This window comes from Hippichthys cyanospilos, chromosome 21 (assembly GCF_059441005.1).
Source record: "Hippichthys cyanospilos isolate Australia breed blue-spotted pipefish chromosome 21, RoL_Hcya_1.0, whole genome shotgun sequence".
In the NCBI taxonomy this organism is placed as follows: domain Eukaryota; kingdom Metazoa; phylum Chordata; class Actinopteri; order Syngnathiformes; family Syngnathidae; genus Hippichthys; species Hippichthys cyanospilos.
In genome coordinates this window covers 7392140-7413495 of record NC_142389.1, presented here as the reverse complement: position 1 = coordinate 7413495, position 21356 = coordinate 7392140, and the positions used below count along the sequence as shown (strand labels likewise).

At 41.3% G+C, this 21356-nt stretch overlaps 3 protein-coding genes across 7 annotated transcripts; 2 read left to right on the top strand and 1 right to left on the bottom strand.

Annotated features, from left to right (window-relative positions):
- The first annotated feature begins 99 nt into the window (after positions 1 to 99).
- lsm10 (LSM10, U7 small nuclear RNA associated) lies at positions 100 to 1417 on the top strand. 2 transcript variants are annotated; one of them, XM_088405676.1, is made up of 3 exons: positions 102 to 194; positions 904 to 939; positions 1018 to 1417. In XM_088405676.1, the coding sequence occupies exons 2-3, from the start codon at positions 910 to 912 to the stop codon at positions 1318 to 1320; spliced, it is 333 nt and encodes a 110-aa protein (XP_088261802.1). In that variant the 5' UTR covers positions 102 to 194; positions 904 to 909; the 3' UTR covers positions 1321 to 1417. The 2 variants fall into 2 exon arrangements, with proteins under 2 accessions (XP_088261801.1, XP_088261802.1); XM_088405675.1 differs by having other exon boundaries at positions 100 to 194; positions 904 to 1417.
- A 3471-nt stretch (positions 1418 to 4888) lies between these two features.
- On the top strand, positions 4889 to 11767 carry eva1bb (eva-1 homolog Bb (C. elegans)). Of its 2 annotated transcripts, none has more exons than XM_088404687.1 (3): positions 4889 to 5185; positions 8528 to 8672; positions 9041 to 11767. In XM_088404687.1, exons 2-3 carry the CDS (start codon positions 8606 to 8608, stop codon positions 9469 to 9471), a joined length of 498 nt encoding a protein of 165 aa, XP_088260813.1. In that variant the 5' UTR covers positions 4889 to 5185; positions 8528 to 8605; the 3' UTR covers positions 9472 to 11767. The 2 variants fall into 2 exon arrangements, with proteins under 2 accessions (XP_088260813.1, XP_088260814.1); XM_088404688.1 differs by lacking the exon at positions 4889 to 5185 and adding an exon at positions 6276 to 6432.
- Positions 10991 to 21244, bottom strand: thrap3b (thyroid hormone receptor associated protein 3b). Of its 3 annotated transcripts, none has more exons than XM_088404683.1 (12): positions 20888 to 21244; positions 18074 to 18216; positions 16628 to 17341; positions 15430 to 16056; positions 14974 to 15140; positions 14713 to 14821; positions 14555 to 14630; positions 13785 to 13948; positions 13473 to 13707; positions 13096 to 13260; positions 12576 to 12620; positions 10991 to 12126 (listed from the first exon to the last, which is right to left on the bottom strand). In XM_088404683.1, the coding sequence occupies exons 2-12, from the start codon at positions 18187 to 18189 to the stop codon at positions 11905 to 11907; spliced, it is 2640 nt and encodes an 879-aa protein (XP_088260809.1). In that variant the 5' UTR covers positions 18190 to 18216; positions 20888 to 21244; the 3' UTR covers positions 10991 to 11904. The 3 variants fall into 3 exon arrangements, with proteins under 3 accessions (XP_088260809.1, XP_088260810.1, XP_088260812.1); XM_088404684.1 differs by having other exon boundaries at positions 14567 to 14630; XM_088404686.1 differs by lacking the exon at positions 12576 to 12620.
- Positions 21245 to 21356: the final 112 nt, after the last annotated feature.

The following is a 21356-nucleotide window of genomic DNA, read 5'->3' as shown; positions in this document are numbered from 1 at the left end:
CACAGCATTTAGTGGTTATTGCTTTTCGGACTACGCCTACAGGGGGCAGTGCTGTGCTACATGAACGTATACACTAGATTCGTGACGTAACACGTTTCGTGTGCTGAACCCGGAAATGTTTGATAATTTGAACGCGTATGGCATTTTCTCTCTCCAAGGAATTTGTTTATTTTTCAAAGTAACTAATACGCAAGGTAAACGCTCAGCTTGTTTTACGTGCATTGGTCGATAAATAGTTTTTGTGTGCAGTTAAATTTATTGTGCATATTTAATATCGCCTTCATTGGTGCAATTTGCAGAAAAACATTTTATTATTGCAGTGGTTTGGAAACGTAAAGTGGTGCTTAAAGTTAAAAACTTCGAAATTCGGGATGCTCGTCCTTACGGTCCAATGGGCGAATGTGTCTTTAAAAACAAACCAAAATACAGAAACGAACAAAACAAATGTGTGTTTAAGTAAAAGGCGTTCATCAAATGTTGGGATGGATAATTTGGTTTAGTCCTACAACGTGATTTTAATCTTTTAAGCTACGTTTTGAACATTGAGTTTACAAAAATGTATAGCACACATTTTATATTGCTCAGCGTATTTAATACACCCACTACCCTACTAAGTTTGTGTTTTTCAAGTTTTTGGGTGAAATTTCAGTTTATCCAGCCCCAATTTTACCATTTTGGATAGAATTGTGCTTGTTTCTAATCATGTTGATGCCAGTAGTGAAGGCCTGTTTGCTAACCACTTTGCTTACACTGCTGCTTACATTTGAAACAACTTCAGTAAAATAAGTACCAAGCTACACCGAGCGTGACCTGGCTATGCCGGTGCCGATTGGCACAAGGAGTGTTTACGCATCCCACTGGTAGTAAATTAAAGAACATAGCTAACCTTGAGGCATCTTGCAGGAGATCATGGAGCCAGAGAGGACTGAAGGCTCTCTGGTAAGCAGCCATTCAGAGAATTTGTGCTCCATTCGGGAACGCACCATTGCAGAGAACAGCATGGTGGTGCTGCTGCAGGGTCTCCAGGGGCAGGTGACCACCGTAGACCTGAGGGACGAGAGCAAAGCACGGGGTCGGGTGGTCAACGTGGATGCCTTCATGAACGTTCGACTGGAGGAGGTGCTGTATTGCGACCGCAAGGGGCACCTCACTCGACTGCAGGATCTCTTCATAACCGGTAGAAACATCCGCTATGTTCACATCCCCGACCACATGGACATCATGAAGACTATACAGGGTCAACTGGACAAGATCCACCGTGTCCGCAACTTTGGCAAAAAGGGAGGAGGCCGAAAGGAGTTTGCCAAGAAGAGAAATTAAAAAGAAAACCTTCCCAAAATAGAACTGTTTTTTTTTTTATTTATCATGTTGTTGCTTTAATTGTAATTATTGAAAATAAAGCCTTTTTGATATTGAATGATGGTAGAAATGTCTTAATTACAGTGAGTCGGCAAACCCTTGCCGTCATAAAAAAGTGTTGAACAATTTTAGCTGTTCTAGTAGGCTTTTCGTGCTTTTTTTTTTTTTTGCTTTCAAGTTCAACCATCTTTTTTTTTTTAATCCCCAATATGCATATGGGATAATGCATTATGATCCACTGAAACCTGGTTACTTAACACTCTTAGTATTCTGAGCAAAGCCAAATAGAATAGCGCCATTTAGAAAAGGGTGTGTACACTTGTGCAACTACAAGACAACCTCATTAGACTATTTTTTTTTTTTTTTTTTCAAATTGAATTGTGCAGTATGTTAGAGCAACGGTAAAGAAGATTTGAAAGATTTGGTTACTTTTCGATTTGCATGTCATAATAACCTAGCATTAGAACTGGCTGTGTAGACTTTTGATTTCCATTTTGTTAATGAGTGAACCAGCAGTGATACAAAGGGGTATAAGACAGGTAGGAATGCATTTTTCTTTTTAATTCCACCCTCTCATTATAATTGTGTTTTCAAAATCCTCAGAAAACTACCGAGTTAATTATTTGTAGTTGCATTAAAGTAACCGGATAATTATTAAAGCAATACATAGCCTTAAAGAGATTTCCAACAGTAAAAAGTTGATCTTTTTCAATACTTAATTTGCAAATTAGTTTTTCATGTATAAGTAGGACCATTTAAAACATTTTTTACTTGCTATTGACTAAAAATCATGTGCTAAGGACTGTTAGAAAATGAAAATTGAGGTACTGATGTATTATAATTCTACACTTTATTCCCTTTAGAATGACATATAACGCATGGAAAATTGACAAAGTTAAAGCTGAATTTTGCCAATTCTAAATCCCCAGTGTTGGAAAAAAAAAACATTTTAAGATTTGGCACCTTCATCTTTCAATGGCATGCATCATCTACTAAGCTCATACTTTCTTCACTTTGATGGCAATTTGAACCTTTTGACTGCTGGGAAATTCAAGTCGAAACCTTAAGGGGGTTGTTTTTATAGAAATCCCAAAATGGACATCTCTGTCAATCATCCTTATTTTTGTCAATAACTCAAAACTACTCCCAACGATTTAAACCTGGTTTTTGTGGATATGCATCACATACATATGTATATATACTCATATATACAGTATTTTTAAACATACATACCGTAAATGTGTAGCATATATACTTATTTTCCTAGTTCAAATTCACATACTTGTTATTGCTGAAACTTGCCAAATTAGGTTAGTATCTTAATGGGGACTACATTCCAAGCCTTTTCTTTGGGGCACGATGAAGGAAAATAGCTGCATGGCATCACCTAAAAGACACCAGCCCAGCAGGCATCTGCCCAGTATGGCAGATGGCCAATTCCGGAAACAAGTGTAATAGTAGGATAAAAAGAAAGAAAAAAATGCAAAAAAGGCCGAAGTACAAAACGACTTGTGTTCCTACGTAAAGTATATTCGAAGTAAAAGTAGGATTTTTTTTTTTCCTTTTACAGCACAAAAGCCCTTTGTTAATAGAAAGTGGAAATATTACAATGAGGACAGGAAGGGCGTGTCCACTGTTTGCTCTCACTCATGGGCGTTAAGAGTTTGCTGGCGTGTGCCAGAGAGCCCATCTGTCTGTGAAATCAGTCGGTGAGCGCTCGTACGCCAAAGAAAACATTCGTCATGGTGGTTGCCACTTTGGTACGGGGTAAAAAACAAGCGCTTGTGTTTCCACAGCTTGGAGCTCAGCGGAATTCCCGCCATGCGCATAGCTGAGTTGCCAGTCACATCCAGGACGAGGGATGGGCCCCAGGAAAAAGAAAAAAAAAAAGCAGGAGCCGGTGAGAGGAAAAGTCCGTTTCCCTTGGAGACTGCTGGTCCCGATGTCCTCCCAGTCCACGAGTTTGGATGGGAATTTAAGGAATTTGTTATTCTTGCCGGGTGTCAGGAAAAGGGCATGCCTGACAAAACACAGATGCAGCTGGGTCGCATCGAGACCAGATCGAAGGATGTCATTTCAAATTTAAACGACGGCCATTATTTGGGAATGTCCCGTTTAGATGTGGCCTCCGTGTATGTTTTTAGTCATGCGTTTTTCTCCTCCTGGCTGTTTCCTTTCAAACTAACCTTGAGATTGCGCGAATGACAACAGGCCGCATAATGACGGCTTACGGTTGATGCCGAACCACATCAACGGCGTTGCCAAACTCAGAATAGAACTTGAGACAGGCTCGATGGCATAAACAATGGTTTCACAATACACCGTCTCCTCCTTTTGTCCCATTTGGGAAATATGTCAACAGAATTCCGCATTATAAAACACATTGCTTAGAATGCACTCTTAATTTTGTAACTCTTATTAATAATGTAGTACAATGTCTCTTTAAAGTTATTGGAAATGAACATTTATTTAGTCATTCAATCAGTCAAATACTATTTTTCACAGTTGAAATAAGTTTAGTATCATTAATTTTCATTAGTTAGGTATTTTTTTATTTATACATTTAAGGTATATTTTTCATTCATCCATTTTCTTAGTTACTCATCCTTACTAGAGTGAGGAGCCTACCCCAGCTGTCTTAAGGTGTAATATATATATATATATATATATATATATATATATATATATATATATATATATATATATATATATATATATATATATATATATATATATATATATATATATATATAGGAAAGAGAAAACCTGTCACGCCCCCACTTTCCACGCCCTACAGACAGCTATAAAAATTATAGAAGAATGCTAAAGCCTGCTAATGCCTTTATGCTAATGCCTAAAACGAACAACGTATCCTTTTTAATACTAACGAAAGAAAAAAGCAATAACTTTCAAACTGTTTTTTTACTTTTTTACAGTATTAATGTAGGTTACAGGTTAGTATAAAATGGGGAAAAAAAAAGAGAAACCGATTTGCAGCCTCTACTCACCGCTCAGACTACAAATATAGTTAAAAACTATAAAAGTTGTGTTAGTATACCTAAAACTGTATCCCTTTTAACATTAAAAAGAAAAAAAACAGCTACTTTTATACAACCTTTATACAGGTTACAGTTTAGTCTAAAACTGAAAAAAGTGCATTGAAGCGCCTGAAATGCAACATTTTTAAAAATCCTACACTGAAAAAAAAGACCGTTCCCAGGGGTCATCCCCCCCACCATACTATTTGAGAAACACTGATATACACCTATATATATATACAGATACAGTGTAGTTACTTTAATTTCTGCAAAACATTTCAGAATTACCTTCCACACTTAATCAAACACCACCTGTTCGTCTTCGCCACCCCACTCTTGTATAATACATGGAACAGATTTTTGCCTCCCTTCCTTGATTAAAATACAAAGAGCTCAATTAATCCAGGAGCCCCCGCAAGCGTCAGCAGCAGGGCCCGCTGCCCAAAACAGTCGACAAGCTATTTCCTGTTCCACCCTCAAGGCTCTCCAGTGAACAGACCGCTGGTGTATTTGCAAGCAGCAGTGAGAGGACACATCACCTTACTCTGGTGGGCAAATTGGAAGCGGGTCGGCTTTGTTTTTTTTATTCCTGCAGGGAAGGGCTCATTTTGAAGGCGAAGGGAGGACCTCAGTTGCATCAGTGGCTGAAGATGAGTGGGAGTGGATGTTAGGACTCCGAGAGCGGCAACATCATCTCCTCCTGGTGGCTCGAATACTCGCTCTGCATTTCTGCGGAGAAAACAATGGCTTCTCACTTTTTTCACGATTTTCTGTGCAGGACACTGACGGTGAGTCATTTTTTTTTTTATGTTTGTCTCCATAAGGTGGCAAATAAATTTTCTATTTAAGCAAGAAAACGGATTCAACTTGTGTGCTTAGGTAAAAGTTTTTTTTAAAAAGTACACATGCAGAGAGGAAAATTAAACAGTCATAAATATACACGAGTAGTTCTACTGATGAATGAAGCTTCAAGGTTTTTAGGTTGGGCTCTGGGATTTTTTTTTTTTTCAGATTTGTCAGTTTTCTGTAATGCTTTTCTGGATCAGCTTGGGTGAAAGCTCATCTCAGTTGAATTCGGGCATGGAAACAGACAACCATTCAGACTTTCACCTTCACCGACCGGGTATCGACCCCCCGCGAAATTCGAAGCTCGATTCATGGTAAAACACTAGAATTCGTTATTCATTTACTTGTCCACATTATACACCGCCATTCGAATGTTTTGGAAACACATTCAAATTCAAATATTCACCAACTCATATATCAAATATTTCAAGCTGTTTGTCATTGAAAATGCATAGCAATGAGCTGAAAGTCATTCCAGGTCATAACACCATCAACATCATAAAGCGAACTGAAAAAAAAATCTTGTATGAAAAGCTTTCTGCCTACTTTGAAGAGTCTATGTTATGAAAAAGGTTAACCCCTTTCTGTCCAACAAATAATTCCATCATTAGCATTTGTGGGTCCTGGTGTTCTTTATTTTAGCTCCATTGAGGTTTTCTATGCTTTTAAAATTGCCTGGGGGGCTGGACCAAATGCCCCCCCCCCCGTTTTAGGCAGGTAACCAGCTTCATGAACATGTTCCGTGCAAAGTACAATTCTTCATAGGTGCCACAACAAATCCAAATTAGTCAACACGTGCTTCAACCAAAGAAAAATGGAAAAACGCGCGGCGTACATTCAAGTAATTTCCCACGAGGGTTTTTATTAATACCGCCACCCTTCTAGTCAGTTGTTGAAAACAAGATTGATTGCTACAGAGTTACAAGACTTGTTGTCAGTGCCTCCAGCTTTCATCTTAAATGGGATTATCCGGGCAGGAAATGTGGGAGGGTTGAGCTGGAGAACGCTTTATGGGGTCACATAAACAGCTACAGCTGCCGCCGCACAGAGGTTACGTCCAGACGCTGTTGGGTTAGCCTGGAAGTGCTTGCTGTTTCATTTGTCTGCCCGAAGCGGAATATAAACGGACATTTGTCTCCGTCTGGAATTCGTGTGAAGTGTTTCCTGCTCGGACGACCACAAACTGCCTGTTTGTGCCACTCGGCATAAAAATACACTTGTTGAGGGGAAAAACAAAAATGTGTTTTACATTGGGGATTTTGTATTAGATGTGCGGAAATTTGGTTAGTCATTTTGTTGGGGATTCTAGTTCTTTAACGTCTTTAAAGTTAAAAATATTTTTGATATGAGGCAAACCACATCTATACAACAAAACATGAGGCAGTAAGGGTGTGAGTTAAGCTTTGTACACACATAAAACCAGGTTTGCAAGCCATTAAAACGGTCTAAAAGCCACATTCAAACATGAATTCTTACCCGATTTGAAAACATTTTATTTTTTTAGGTGACTAATCAACCTGACTTTAATATTGGCACTCGTTTTATAATCAAAATGTATTTACCCCTCCTGTTAATTTGCGCTCCACACTCACTCATTTGAAAGTTAAAGGGACAGTGTGTAACATTTAGATCGATTTTCATTAAAAAGGAATAAATTAAATTATTGTAAATTTCAAAAACTTTCAAAGGAATGTGTTCTTAATGACCAGCAGTATGTTTTACATTTAATCATAGGTCTAGTTGTCATTAAATTATATTACATGTCTGTTAGCAGTTTATTAAATGTAGCATTTTCCTTTTTTTTCTTATCTACTGGTTGTATATTGAAGTTATGAAGTTTATGTGTCGAGCCAGTCTTGTTTGGCTAACTTGTGCTAAGCTAACCGCCTGCTAGCAGAAGCTAAAACTTGAACCAAGAAAAAAGTTTGTTAGCAGTTTATGAAATGTAGCATTTTCCATTTTATTCCAGTGTATTGAGGTTATGAAGTTTATGTGTCGAGCCAGTCTAGTTTGGCTAACTTGTGTTACGCTAACCGCTTGCTAGCAGAAGCTAAAACTTGAACCAAGAAAAAAGTTTGTTCGGAGTTTGTTAAATGTAGCATTTTCTATTTTATTCCAGTTTATTGAAGTGATGAAGTTTAAGTATTGAGCCAGTCTAGTTTGTCTAACTTGTGCCAAACTAACCGCTAGCTAGCAGAAGCTACAACTTTAGTCAAGAAAAAAGCTTGTTTGCTACATTTAATAAACTGCTAACAAGCTTTTTTCTTGACTAAAGTTGTAGCTTCTGCTAGCTAGCGGTTAGTTTGGCACAAGTTAGACAAACTAGACTGGCTCAATACTTAAACTTCATCACTTCAATAAACTGGAATAAAATGGAAAATGCTACATTTAATAAACTGCTTTTTCCATTTTATTCCAGTGTATTGAAGTTATGAAGTTTATGTATTGAGCCAGTCTAGTTTGGCTAACTTGTGCTAAACTAAGCGCTAGCTAGCAGGAGCTACAACTTTAGCCAAGGAAGAAGTCTGTTAGCAGTTAATTAAATGTAGCATAGTAAGATTTAACAAGAGATTTAACAACAATCCCGTGCAGTCATGTTTCTCACGTTTCATTATGGGTTAAAAAAAACTTTTAAAGAGTCATGTTTTTGACCAACAATCACTGTCATAATGCCACAACATCGTAGTCAGGCGAAGATTTTGCGGGGGTCTGCCAAGAGTCATCTGGATAAAGATCAGGGTGGGTGAGTGATGGCAGTCACTGGAACAAGGCTAGAAATTTGCCCTCCCTTGAGAGAACGCACAAGGGGGAAAACATTTTTGGCTCCCATGTACTGTATGTTACTTTAATGATGTGGGCATGCTGGGAAATCAGCCATTTTGTTTACATTAAACTCAAGTGTAGCTGTGGGACCGTTGAGTGACGGCGGTGCACATTATCCCACAATTTGGAGCAAAAAGTAGTTGCTGGGAAAAAGTCTCATTCAGCAGATAAAATCCGCAACTAACTGTTATTGGATATATTTAAAAAAGAAAAAAAAAACCCGTGGGAGCCAACAAGTCACTGCTGCTTTTTGAAACAAGAGCCAAAGTGCAGCCGCTTGACACCGGAAACTGGAAATGAGTCCCCTTGGGCACTGATGTCATAAATGTAAACATCCCCATTAGTTGAGGCCCATGTCGCCGCTGAAGGCTGAAAATAAACAATGTCCTCAGGAATGCCACTTTAAACATTGCACAAAGAGCGCGAGCTTCTAACGCTCTCCTTGTGATGTTATCTGACAGGAGCTGAGGGTGCAGGAGTTCAGCGCGTGAGGAAAGATCTCGGAGATGCTAGAAACTTCAAGCCCCTGTTAAAGCAGGATGGAGCCTATTAGGAAGGACATGGAGCTGCTCAGTAACAGTATGGCAACGTACGCTCACATCAAAGGTAATTTGACACAGATGTCTGGAGCAGGTCACCAACCTTTTTGAAAATCAGATCTAATGAACACATTTGGAAGATGACCTTGAATTGTATATTGATAGTGAAGTTGGGTTGGACAGAATAGCCTCCTCCCCAAAAAGAAAACTTGAAAAACTCGCAAAACAACCCCTTAAATTGTGTTGTTTTTCCAAAAATGGAGATTTGTTTTCATTTTGCTGGATTTCGAGGGTATTTATTTCAAACACCCAAAAAGGCCATTTTCATACAGCCTGGCGACACAAGTTATCTGAACTGCGATTGGATAAAAACTCTAACCTAAAACCGCAACGAAATGAATATCACATTTCCATTCGACTCATCTGTCCACACAGCCAACCCGGAGAGCTTCGCCCTGTACTTCATGATGGGCGTTTGTTTCGGCCTGCTGATGGCGCTGTGCCTCCTGGTGACCGGCATCACCTGCAGGACCCGCCGCCGACGCCGCGCGGGCGCGCCTGCTCCGTCCCCTGAGAGGAGGCAGCTGAAGGAGTCCAGCGAGGAGGAGGCGGAGGATGAAAGCATGGCAGACGATGAGGAGGAGGAGGAAGGGAGCCGCAAATTGACTCTTGTACCCATGGACGGGCGGAGCATGCAGTCCAACGGCACTCTGAAGAGCGTGGACGTTTTCGCCTCCGTCGAGGAACTGGAGAAGGCCCGGCGTCTGGAGGAGAGGGAACGCATCGTCAGGGAGATATGGAGAAACGGACAGCCCGACATCCTGGTCACGGGGACCGGAACTATTGGACGGGTCCATTACCGCTAGCGTCCTAACAAGAAATTCTCCAAAAGTGTGACTTCAAATATGTGCTTATTATTAGAAACTGACATACATTTGTACGTCCTTAAAAGTCATTGCAGCTCTGCTTACCTTCTGGCTTTGACCTAATAGCGGCGGCGTCTCACCCATGGAAGATGTGGGCGGTTCCGAATGGGAGTTTCAGCCAGTAGATTCGCATGAATGTCATGGGTGGAGAAACCTAGGTGTGGGTGGGTTTATTAAAATCATCTCGATTGTTACGGAACACCAGGGTACTTTTCCAACTTTTACTTAAATTTATGCTTGGTAGTTAGTCACAGAGATGAAATAACAATTGGAATGTGGATTTTCCATAATAGACTATGATTATTTAAATATTCGGTCTTCAATTTTGCAATTTGTGACCTGTAAAGTGGCATGTTTGTACCCATGAATAGAAAATGAGAAAATTCTGTCTCAATATGGCATGAATAATTGTAAAAGTTGATGATCATATCACATTTTGGAGATAAAAAAAACAGTTATGATAAAAAAAATTGTCAATGTAACAAGTTACATTCTCTATACAAATACAGTACATACGCATTGCAAATGCCACACGTTTTTTTAATTAAAAAAAAAACTGTAGTGAAAGGGTTAAGTGGAAAAAATATCCTGATGTGACTGTTTCCAGGAACATTGGGCACTGAGGAACAGCAGATTAACAACATATAAACATAGTTAAAAAAAAAAAAAAAAGTTTTGTTTGGCTTTCAAATATCCGAATGCATTTGAATGCACCTCACGTTGCAAGCAACTACTAACAACGCTACTTCAATTTGGGGTCGATTGACACTTTAACGGATTTTTGCTTGTGGAAATGTTTTAGATCTGCAGTTTTAAAGTCAACTTGAGCAATCTGCTTTAAGTCCACTATAACAATTCACTGAGTTCTGTAGTCCTTACACAGGTTTCATAAAAAACAATAAAGGCGCCCTATAAACATTTAGGAAGCATTGCAATTTACAAGAGACATTTTGTTACTTTGTGTTCCTCTCTCAGCAGAGATTTCCTCTGTCTCAAAGTGTTCCCAGCATTCCTAGCGGCTGGTGTCGCTTACCCTGATGTTCCATGTTTGTCTTTCCACACAATTCCCAGCAGCCACCCTACAACGAGGCTCTCTAGTAAAGACGCGCCTGTTCAGCTCTATGAAAGAGCCATTTAAGTTTCATCTAACCGTCTACGTTGAGCTTTCCCGAGTCCATCCCGAGAGAGGGAGTCGATTTCTGTTGGCACAAGTCCCCCATTAAACCCCATAAAAAAGATTCATTATGCACTAAGCGGAGCGCCCGGGTTGTCATGTTTTCAATGGTAGAAACTGAAGGAGAGATTGTTGTCTGGGCAGAAAACACCTCAGCAAATTGAGGCGCTCGTCATGTGGCAATTTGTTGATTCACTTGTTTTGTATCACAATATGCTCAGCTCTGGATTCTTCGATGGGTTGACCTAATGTGCTTCTTCTCCCAAAGATCATTCTTACAACTCATTTCCTGAATCAAAGAAAGGGACATTTATTGAAAATCAGAAGACAAACATGACAGCTCTTTAACAATATAAAAGATGTCAGCTTTTTATTACTGTATTCAGAAAACTAACCAAAAAAAAAAAAGCAGTCCCAAAGTTGTGTTGCGCACATGCAATTTGGACAGTCAAGAGCTTGAAAGTAAATTTTAAAACATTGTTGAAAGCTAATAATTCTCATTTTTGGGCTTCTCTATGTTTACCAGTACATTAAAATGACCTCAACCTCTCCAGAAAAATCAGCTTGTTTTGACACTTAATTACGAAGTACTTTTAAGTTTAGATGGTTAATATTTTTGCCTGTCCATGAAAACTACAAAACGGTATCCACTTTGCTAAAATGGCCAAAGAGATATGGAAATCTACAGTAAATAGCATACGTGTCTGAAAAAAAGCTGCTATATTTTCTGATGGACCTTTCAAATGAAACCACACGTTGCTGATAATCCGATGGGGAGGGCGGGTGTGCTTGGTGAGGTGTTGGAAAAAAAAAAAAAATCCAAATGAAAACAGCGACTATTGATTGGTCCCGAGGGAAGAAGCATTACTCTGCTCATGCAGTTTTTAAACATTGAAGCGTTGTCGAAAAAAAAAAAAAAAAACACAAATGGGGAACTTCTCTCTTCAACACCTTACATATAACTATTTTTTTTGATCATCTAAGGCACAAATATTTGTTTTTTTTCTTTGTGTTTATTGATGCCTCAATACTCAACAAACCACCATGCATTCAATCAACACATGACGTAAAAACCTTAAACTGACTTCACATAAGCTAGAACAAGAATTAAATGAGAGGATGGAACAGGAAGGGTTTTCTTCTTTTTTTTTTGTTTCTTTTTAACAAACGCGCCACCAAGTGGACACCCCGACGGCCGTTTAGGATTTCAGGCCTTCTTCGGCGTTCTTGGCGTCTTTGTGCTCCGCCTCGATGTTGTCGTCTCCCATCTCGGGCTGCTCGGCGTTCTGGAACATGTCGTGGGTCCACTTGGGGCTGCTGCCGCCCTTGCGGTACACGAAGCGCCCCCGGCGGGGCATGAAATTACCGCGGCCCCTCCCGCGGTTGTCCACCCAGGTTTTCTCACCGTCGCGGTCATCGTGCTGGACGCAAAACAAAATTCAACTTTACTAAGCAGGCGGGGCACGAGTCTACTTGACAAATCAGAAATGCCACGAGCTGGTCCATCACAGGGGACATTTTTTTTTTTTTTTTTTTTAAATAGAGCAACATAGTTGTCCATTCGTTCAAAGATTGTTGCATTTTCAATATTCGGCATCCATACCTTTGCACACAATCAAACCGTGAACACGCATTCCCATATCTCATTACCATAACTTACTTTATTATTGTGCTTTCGCAAGTCTTGGGCTAAGCTAACCCTGCGAACTTGAATAATATATTTCGTACCATGCCAAGAAATGTGTAAGTTACGACAAAAATGTATTGAAACATCAGCATTGAATGTGATTTCAATATCCACAAGGTAAAATGTACTAACCTAATATACTATATTAGAAATAATAATAATAAAAAACAAATCAATAAATACCGGCTGTTCCCACTGTGCGCACGTTGGTCTCTTAGGGGCAGTGTGCTGCCGTGCATGCATGGAGTACACACAGTTAGAAGGGTAGAAGAAGAAAGTTGCGATCGACTATTGAAGTCGTTTTTCACAGATAATGGATTCATATCTTCCATTGAGTAATCTAACATGTATGTATTCCTACATCTGTTGTGAGTGAATATTCACTATCCCTGATATCAATGCTAATTTTCTGTTAGCATTGCAATGGTATTTCACGTTGACGTTAGCATTTGCACTGATGACGTTTTTGAAAAGATTCTTAAACATAAAAACACATTTATGTGTGTGTAATTTTTTTGTTTGGTTGTACTTATGAACAACTCCGGCATCAAACATCTAAAACAATTTTCGGGGAGGTAAACGTCACATACACGTCACACACTTGGTGCAAAACACAGCGGCTCTCAGCATAATCTTCAACGTATTTATGCTAATGAGGTGCCGGAATCAAAATCCCCAAAAGAAGCCAGTCATTTAGACTCACCAAGTAATACTTCCTGCTCTTGGGTGTGTACTCCGGATCCCATTCCTCCTCTGGGGGGCGCACTTGAGGGTTCATGTTGGCGGGGTTGCCATTGCTGCTGTTGTTGTTGTTGTTGCCGCCTTGGTAATTGCCCCTGTTCCATCCACGTCCTCTCATTCTGGGAAACTAACATGGGAAGCATAAATCAAAAGGCGAGCCTCCTTTTATTTCCGCTGTTACGTTACGTTAAGTCATCATTGTCATCCACATAATGTTCATTAGGATTACAGAGTAGGAAAAGCATAGTTGACTGTGACTCCACTAGGACAGAAAATTTAGAGATGCGATGCCAGTACCTCGCGCAAAAGAAACGAGCCCAAGCACGCGCAATCACTTACGAATCCGCGGCCTCTGCCTCTATCCATGTGCTGGCCCTCAAAATGGCCGCGGTCGCCGCGGTCCGCGTACTCCCGCTGAGGGTAGCGCGTGTGAGAGAAGCCCTCCTCAAAATGCTCCGGCCCGTCTCCCATGTACTCCTTGCCCCTGAAAGGTGCCGGCGCGGAAGGGAACGGGGACGGCGAGGACGAGGAGGAAGACGAGGACGGCGAGCGCTCGCGCTTCTTCTTTCCTTTCCTGCCGCACATAAGACAAACTTTGCGTGTGGCCTTCACAGGTCAAGTGAGTTCGTACAAGGCGAACCGGCCACTCACTTGGATTTCTTGTGGTGCTTCCCAGATTTCTCAGAGGACCTCTCTCGGGAGCCCTCGGGGCTCCGGCCCGCCTCGCGCTTGTAGTCCTTCCCGGCAAACCTCTTACGCCTTTCTATGTCCAGGCGAAGGTCCATGGTGTCCCCTTTGAACTTTTTGCCTGAATCCTGCAGCGCAAAAAAGAAAAGAAAAAAAAAAAGCAGCTAGGTGTCAGTAGATGCCCACACCAGGCAGTAGTTATGAAACACGAATGAAGCCCCGATTGCTGGTCATAGTCTTTACAAAAATGCACTTCCAATTGACTCACATGTATTTGGTGTTGTGTCCCCCTAGCGGTCGAGACCAAATACTGCACGCGTACTCGGTTAATACTAACGTCACAGTTGAGTAAAAAGGCAACAAGCACCGATGGAAACCAGCAGCATGCATGTATCATTTCATTTGACAGCACTTTTGTAGCGTCATTTGTTTCTTTTCACGGAAAGATACTTACAAGGTTAAGGCATTGATAAGCGTCCCATGACAGGCTTGGACTCAGGATCATAACTCCCTTCCTTTTAGCCTTTTGCTCGGGGGTTGGTACATACCCAATCAATAACCATATCTCATAGGCTGCAGGTTCGCTTGGCACTTACAAAACACAATTGGGCTCTTTTGATTTAGAAAAATGCATCCTTTGAAAGAAAAGCACAAAGCTGAACACGGCCGGTTCGGGTCGTCTCAAATTCGGCTGTGGGTCAAAAAGTGGCTCAAGTTTCTAAACGACAGGTCACCTTGAAACTTGCCTCGTCCATATCCTCAAACAGGTGAGAGTGCCTCTTAAAGGCACTGGGGGAAACATCAATTCTCCTGAAAAGAAAAGAGCAGCAACTTCAAAAAAAGACATCAAACAAATAATAAAAAAAAATGAGCTACGGCACGTGGTACAAACCTGTGGATTTCTGGGCTCTTCCTTGGCTTCATTTCAACCTCTGCAGCTTTTCTTTGGTACATGGCGAAGCGCTCGCTTAAAGTCATGTCTGAAGAGGGGAAGTGTTGAGCTGCAACAGAAATTGAAGGAACGAGACGCCGAAAACAAAAGAAAGAGGGGGATTATACGTGTCTCCGACACAAGAGCGATCAGTAAAAACGCTTGCCAAGGCATGACCATCTCAAAAGTCCCGCGAGCCGGTGTGTGTTAGCAGCGGTGTACCTTTGATGTAATGCACAATGGACACTATGTGCTGAGCGAAGAGCTCGGACGGGCTGCTGCGAAGCTGGCCAGACTGAATATTCTGGAAGATAGAGCGGAACTCTGCATCTTTCTTACTGGGATTCACCAGATCTCTAGCCGCGAGGCGGTTCTTTGACATGGAGGAGCTGAGAGACAAGTGTGAAAGGACAATAAAAGCAAATCAGATCATATTCTTTAAACATTCGGGAGCACCTGCAATTTCAGAAACAAATTCAAACAGTCCCCCCAAAATTTTTTTGATGCCCCAAATGAACAGTTGGAACTTCATTTCCAAACGACACCGTCTGAATGTGATTGGTTTCCGAACAGCACCGTGTCGCTCACATTAGCGCCAAATCACCCCGGGAACCAAAGAGCGTTGCCGTGACCGCTTTTGAGAAGTTTAAAATAAAAGCGAGTAAAAACTGAGCATACCTCGGCATTTCTTCCATAGCGGCAACTCTCATTTCAAAGTCCTCTCTGGATGACGCCAGACGGACAGGAGAGTCCTCATGGGGGAAGGCCCCGGGGAAGAGCGGCCTGTCCTTGCTTTTAGAAGTCACGGCAGGGGACGGACTTCGCTTGCTCTTCTCTTTCTCTTTTTCCTTTTCCTTCTCCTTCTCTTTCTTCTCCTTCTTCTTGGCTTTTTCCTCTCTCTTGCTGTGCTTGCGGCTCTGATACATCTCCTCCACCATTTTATCCAAGGTCTCCGCATCCTCATCCCTGCGGCTTTTCTCCTTGGGCAACGGGTAGGACGTGGAGTAGGTTGGCTCGTCATCCCATTTCCCGAATATATCTCGAGTTGAAGGGTTGGATTTGCCCGCACCGTCCTCATCGGGGTCCCTGTCCCTCAAGCCGTGAGACTTGAGAAACTCCTCCTCCTTTTCGTCAAAGAACGGCAGGGTCTTGTCATCCTTAGCGTCGCTAAACGGAATGGAGATGCTGAAGATGTCCCCGGACTTGATGCCCTTCTCTTGTTCTCTCTCGGCGCTGCTCTTCTCGCGTTCGTTAGAGTCCTCCTTTTCGGCTCCCGGCTTTTTGCTTTTGTTTTCGGCCAAGAACCTAACGGAAGACAAGAGGCCATTAAAAAAGAACCTTTGAATTACTGCACTATAGCCCCGCAAGCTGACAAGATAAACACATTTTGGGTAAAGGTGTTTTTTTTCTGCCAAAATTCCAAATCTAAATCACCTGTTAGGGTAGATGCACCATTACAAAGCAAAACAGGAGCATACAGTAAATGTGTGGTTTCATAAACAAGCAAAAAAAGAAAAAGAAAAGGCAACGTGGCAAAGTCTGAGCATAAGTGACATCGTATGTGTTGGGAGGGAAACAAAAGGCCTTCCCTGCTGCAAAAAGTAGACGATGAGACAGTATTTATACTCACGTAATGCGCTTCTTTCTAAGTACGTGGAATTTCAATAAAGTTCCTCTCAGTGCACATCAAAGGACAATTGTCATACTTAAAATCAGGAGTCCTATTCCATTTTAAACTGATGATGCATCCAATGACCTTTGGCAAAAGGCTAAAATATTTGAAAGAAAAATGACATGTTGCACAGTTTGCCGTGAAAATAAAGAAAAGCAGGAATCCCATTGAGCTGGGAGTAAAGATAAAAATAAATAGACATACTTTTTGAAGGCAGCCGAGATCACCGTCTTTTCTCCGGATTTGGCGTCCTCCTTGGAGAAGAAGCCGAAGCCGCCGAAGGAGGCCGTTTGCCCCGACTTGGGCGGGCTGTCGGCGGGCGCGGCTTCTTCCTTCTGAGCCGCCTCTGAGCTGCCGCGGCCCGTGTCGTAGTCGATCCATTTACCTCCGGAGGCCTTCTCGATGACGTTGCCTTCCCCTGGCGGCTTTTCCGCTTGACTTTCCACTTGTTTTTCCTTTGTGATCTTTGAGCTGGGTTTACCCTTGTTGCGGGGGCACGGGGTGGAGGAGCGCGAGCGGGAGGAGCTGGACGCCCTGGAGCGGCGGGACGCCTCGGACGACGAGCGGCCCGAGGTGCGGGAGCGCGAGCGGCTGGGCGAACGCTTGTTTGGCGTGTGGGAGCGCGAGCGCCCTCTGCGGGGACTGTGGGAGCGGTTGTCTTGGTCGCGCTTACGGTCGTGCCAGCCCCCGCCGCCGCCGCCTCCTTGCCAGTTGGACTTGTAGCCGTAGCCGCCGCCGCCCCTGTTCTGATAGTGACCGCGAGGATAAAAGCCCCGGTTTCTCCCACGAAAGTGGAACGGCCTTCGATAGCCACGGTTGTAACCGCGGTTGTAGCCGCGGTTGTTTTGATAGTCCCGGGAGGGATAATTTCGGTAGGACATGGGAGTGCGGGAACGAGAGCGGGAACGGGACCTAGAGCTGAATTAGAGCAAGACAAGAGAGGGAAAGCAACAGGTCAGTCATTGCTTCTGTGTAGCGAGCCTGCAAAGAATCTCTCACATCGCGCAGGGTGAAATTCAATTCTCAAAAGCAGCGTTTCTCAAATTGGGGTAGATGACACACAAAGGGGTATTTGAGATTTTAATAAGAGTCTCTGTAGGTATGAGCAAATCTAATTTAATGCTGCGACAGGAACTGTACAGGTTTCTTTACAAAATTAAGAGCAAATTAATTGGAACACAGCAATATATTGCTATATTGTGTTTTAAGTGACTCCCGAGCAAACAATAATATGCAAGAGGGGGTAAAAAACAAACAAACAAAAAAAACAGGCACCACTACAATTTAAATTGGTTTATAGCGTTATGGTATCAGTTTTAAGTGTTCTTTTAACTATTGCAAAGATACACTTCCATGAACTTTAAGCTCTTTAAAACTTTTGTCTAAAATTAGAAAACAAGTTCAAACTGACAATGATCAACAGCAAAGGCCACAACAATAACATAATTTCTACACACCAACTGTGTTCATTTTTAATAATTTCCTGAATTGTTCATTAATACTTAAGTCATCGACATCATGATGAAACATCGCTGGAATGATTTAGTAAACAAAATTACTTAGGTAATGACTTATGTAGTTAAACACCAGAAAGACTTAACCCATAGGAACAATATTCACGTGTAACTGTATATGTGGAACTGGATTTACCTGTAGCGACGTTTTCTAGACCTTGAGCGAGAGCGGCTTCTGGACTGAGATCTTGATGGAGACCTTGATCTGGACTTGGATCTGGAATTGGAGCGGGAGGGCGAGTATGGCGTCATCTTAGCCCTTATTTAAGATTAAAGATCCTTGAAAAAGAAGAGAAACAGATTCATGTGTAAGGTGCCGTTTTATGCCACACTCACTATTCGCCTGCCAAATGTATAACCAGGAAGCCAACCACTCGAGCTAGTGCAAAGGTTCCAAATGTTGAGCATAAAAAAAAAAAAAAAAGCTTAAAACAAACACATGAAGCGACCCAATTTTCAAACCAGGAGCGTGACAGTCACCTGTCATAAAGGGGAAAACATGACATAATTTTGCACTTTCATCATGAAGAACATATGGCATTCAATTGTCTCAAAAACCTAAACCCAGAACTTGCGTGATTATAACCAAAGAGGGCAACAGGTTGGAAGGAAAAATGATGCAGCAGCTGGAATGCCATGCAAGCATATGGACATTAGCCTTGGACCATAATGAGACAGAGTGGCGCTTATGTGCACACAATATGTGCCGTGTGCAGCACACAAGTAGTACTCATGCTTGACAGCTTGCTCTCAAAATTGATCGCTTATAATTTCATTTGTGGTCTTTCGCCTGTCTTAAAACCACAAAACTGATGATTGACATAGTGTGCATGTGCAAAAACATTGCAAATTAAAAACAATCAACAACTAATCAATTATAAGGAACTATTTTGATAATTGTTATCTTTTTTAAATTAAAACAGGTCAAACCCCGAAAATTCCATTCTCTCACCAGTAAAATATTCTGATAGTCATGAGAGCAATGTGAGCACCTGCGTGTTTAACAAAACAAACATGGTAGGCTGCATCTATTTTTACTTTAGAAAAGAATGTTCAAAACGTGTGTCCATTCTCTGACATGTTTTGGACCAGTAACTGAGTCACAGTTACTTTTTTTATTTTCTATGCTCTCTATTTGAAATGTCAGATTTTCATGCTTTCTTAAGTAAATTCTTACATTCTTTGTCATTCTGGGTGATTGCAATTTTATTTCAAGTAAACACAATAAACATTTATTTAAAGGTTTAAAAAAAAATCTGTGAAAACGATTCAGACAAAAATAATGCATGCTGATTTAACAATAATAGTTTGCGCAACAACAAATAAAGGCTATTCATAGTTTGTGCATAAATGCCACAAATAAGTAGTTAGTAACTATTGGACGCATGTCTAGTAAATCACCCATTCAGAACGTGTGCAAAATACCAATTTCACGATTTCAGCTCATTTTCATATTGTCAACTCTTAAAACAGACAAATCATTTGGATTGATTTTATGGATGTCCACCCCTACATTTGGGTTGAATCAGTGGTTCTTAACCTGGGTTCGATGATGAGACAGTTTAAGAGGTTTGACAAATGGCAAGGATAAAAAAGAAGGCATTAATCCTTCAGAATACTTTGTTGATAATCTGTAAATGACACGAACCATCTTGTGCTCAGGCTGTTTGGATTACTCTGATTTGCTGAAAAATCCAGAACCTGTTAAGTCTATCAGCATAACAAATACAAAACAATCGCAAGAATATTACATTTGTATTCAGTTTTGTTATATTTTGCAACAACATTGCTTTTTAATCTCATATACGTGGGTTATCTAACAGTGTAAACCACGCTGAATAGCCGTAAATAAAATCTACATTCTTAAAGTCATTGAAAAAAAAAAAAAAAAAAAAGGGAATGCACAGTTCCCTACCATAAATCCTAGTGCAGTAGAATCAACGGCAGTTGCATTTGGTTGCTATTCCCCTTCGACCGAACCGTGATATCTTCTCACCGAATGCAGCGAAATGACCGCAAACAAACGGTCGCTACGGGTTTCACATCGGTTGCCATGACGCTTACACCAGTTTTATCTACAAGACCACCAAACCGGTTTACCCCCCACCCCCCTCCCCCTACTGTTGCATACAAGACGCTAGCTTTTAGAAGGCATCAGCGCATCGTAGATGAAGCAGTTGAGTGGCCATTTTGGGCAGCGGAAAGAGGCCAACGAGAACATTTATTATTTACGCACACACAAAAAAACAGTCTTTGTTTTTCATGCACGGTGTGGTTGCCAGGGAGGCTTCACACCCAATAAGCCCTTCCGATACTGTATTATTTTTCGAACAGAATGATTAAGTCAAGGCTTTCACGATGCTTCAAACTGATGTAACCAAACGCCAACACTCCATTTTAGGAAAAGGAAGTGCATTTTTTTTTATCTAATGTTCCAAATGTAGGTCTTAGCAACCGTGCAGCATTCAGAATTACTCGATATCCGTTTAGCACCACACACAGCCTTACTTAGGAGCCGAAATAAAGTCATTTTTTAATGTTTTTAAAAAAGACGAAGAAGAATCTTCTGAACAATTAGAGCAAATTGCAATACACATTTACACACATATAATGTGCGAGTTTCAGGTTTTAACAAATAATGAGCACGGCTGCATTTGTTATAATGGAAACACGTGCCGCAAAACCTATACGAAAAGAAAATATACTTTTTTCATATCAAATGTGCATTGGGGTGGAAATTGTTGGCATCTTAAGAAAATAATGCAAATTTCTAGACGCATGCGATCGTGTTCTAAATTAAATCGCAAACAAATACCGCTCGACCGCAATGTTACGTGCTTCCAGTACAGACGAACGTCGACGAAAAAACGTTTCGTTCTTTGCACCGTATAGTTAGCGATTGCATATTCCTGCGTTAAAAACACGATTTATGAAAGGAAACCGTATTTACCTGATGTCGGTTCTTCAGATTAATTGATGGCGTCTACGCGTAGAAAGCAGCCTTTTTTTTAGGCCGCGGTTCGTCCGAGCGCTGCTTCCTGTATATTTCCGTCCAGGGGAAGAACTGGATTTTTAGCAAAGAAGCTAACTAGCTAACGCTAGCAGCAACCACGCGGCGAGGCACGCAGATAAAGCGATGCCCGCACGCCCTAAATAGAAGATGGGACGGTTTAGTGATTCCAAATAAGATATAAACGAAATAAAAGCATGTTTTTCCAATCCGATATCAGTTCGTGTGTGGATTCGAGCGAGGATTCGAGCGTTCTCAGCAGCTAAACGTCGACAGATTAGCTCGTAGACGCTACAGAGCAGAATCTCGCGAGATTTCTGAGACGATGCCACAAGGGTGACGAATGCGCAAATGGAAAAAAACGCAATGTGTAAAACGTTTAATTTGAATTGTATATGATTGCTTATGT

Coding starts and splice junctions, on each gene's coding strand:
- lsm10 (XM_088405675.1), top strand. CDS start 910: ATGGAGCCAGAGAGGACTGAAGGCTCTCTGGTAAGCAGCCATTCAGAG.
- eva1bb (XM_088404687.1), top strand. CDS start 8,606: ATGGAGCCTATTAGGAAGGACATGGAGCTGCTCAGTAACAGTATGGCA. Junction 8,673..9,040: donor AACGTACGCTCACATCAAAG/GTAATTTGACAC, acceptor CTGTCCACACAG/CCAACCCGGAGAGCTTCGCC.
- thrap3b (XM_088404683.1), bottom strand. CDS start 18,189: ATGACGCCATACTCGCCCTCCCGCTCCAATTCCAGATCCAAGTCCAGA. Junction 15,141..15,429: donor GCTATGGAAGAAATGCCGAG/GTATGCTCAGTT, acceptor CTTGTCTCTCAG/CTCCTCCATGTCAAAGAACC. Junction 14,631..14,712: donor AAGAGCCCAGAAATCCACAG/GTTTGTACCACG, acceptor TTTTCTTTTCAG/GAGAATTGATGTTTCCCCCA.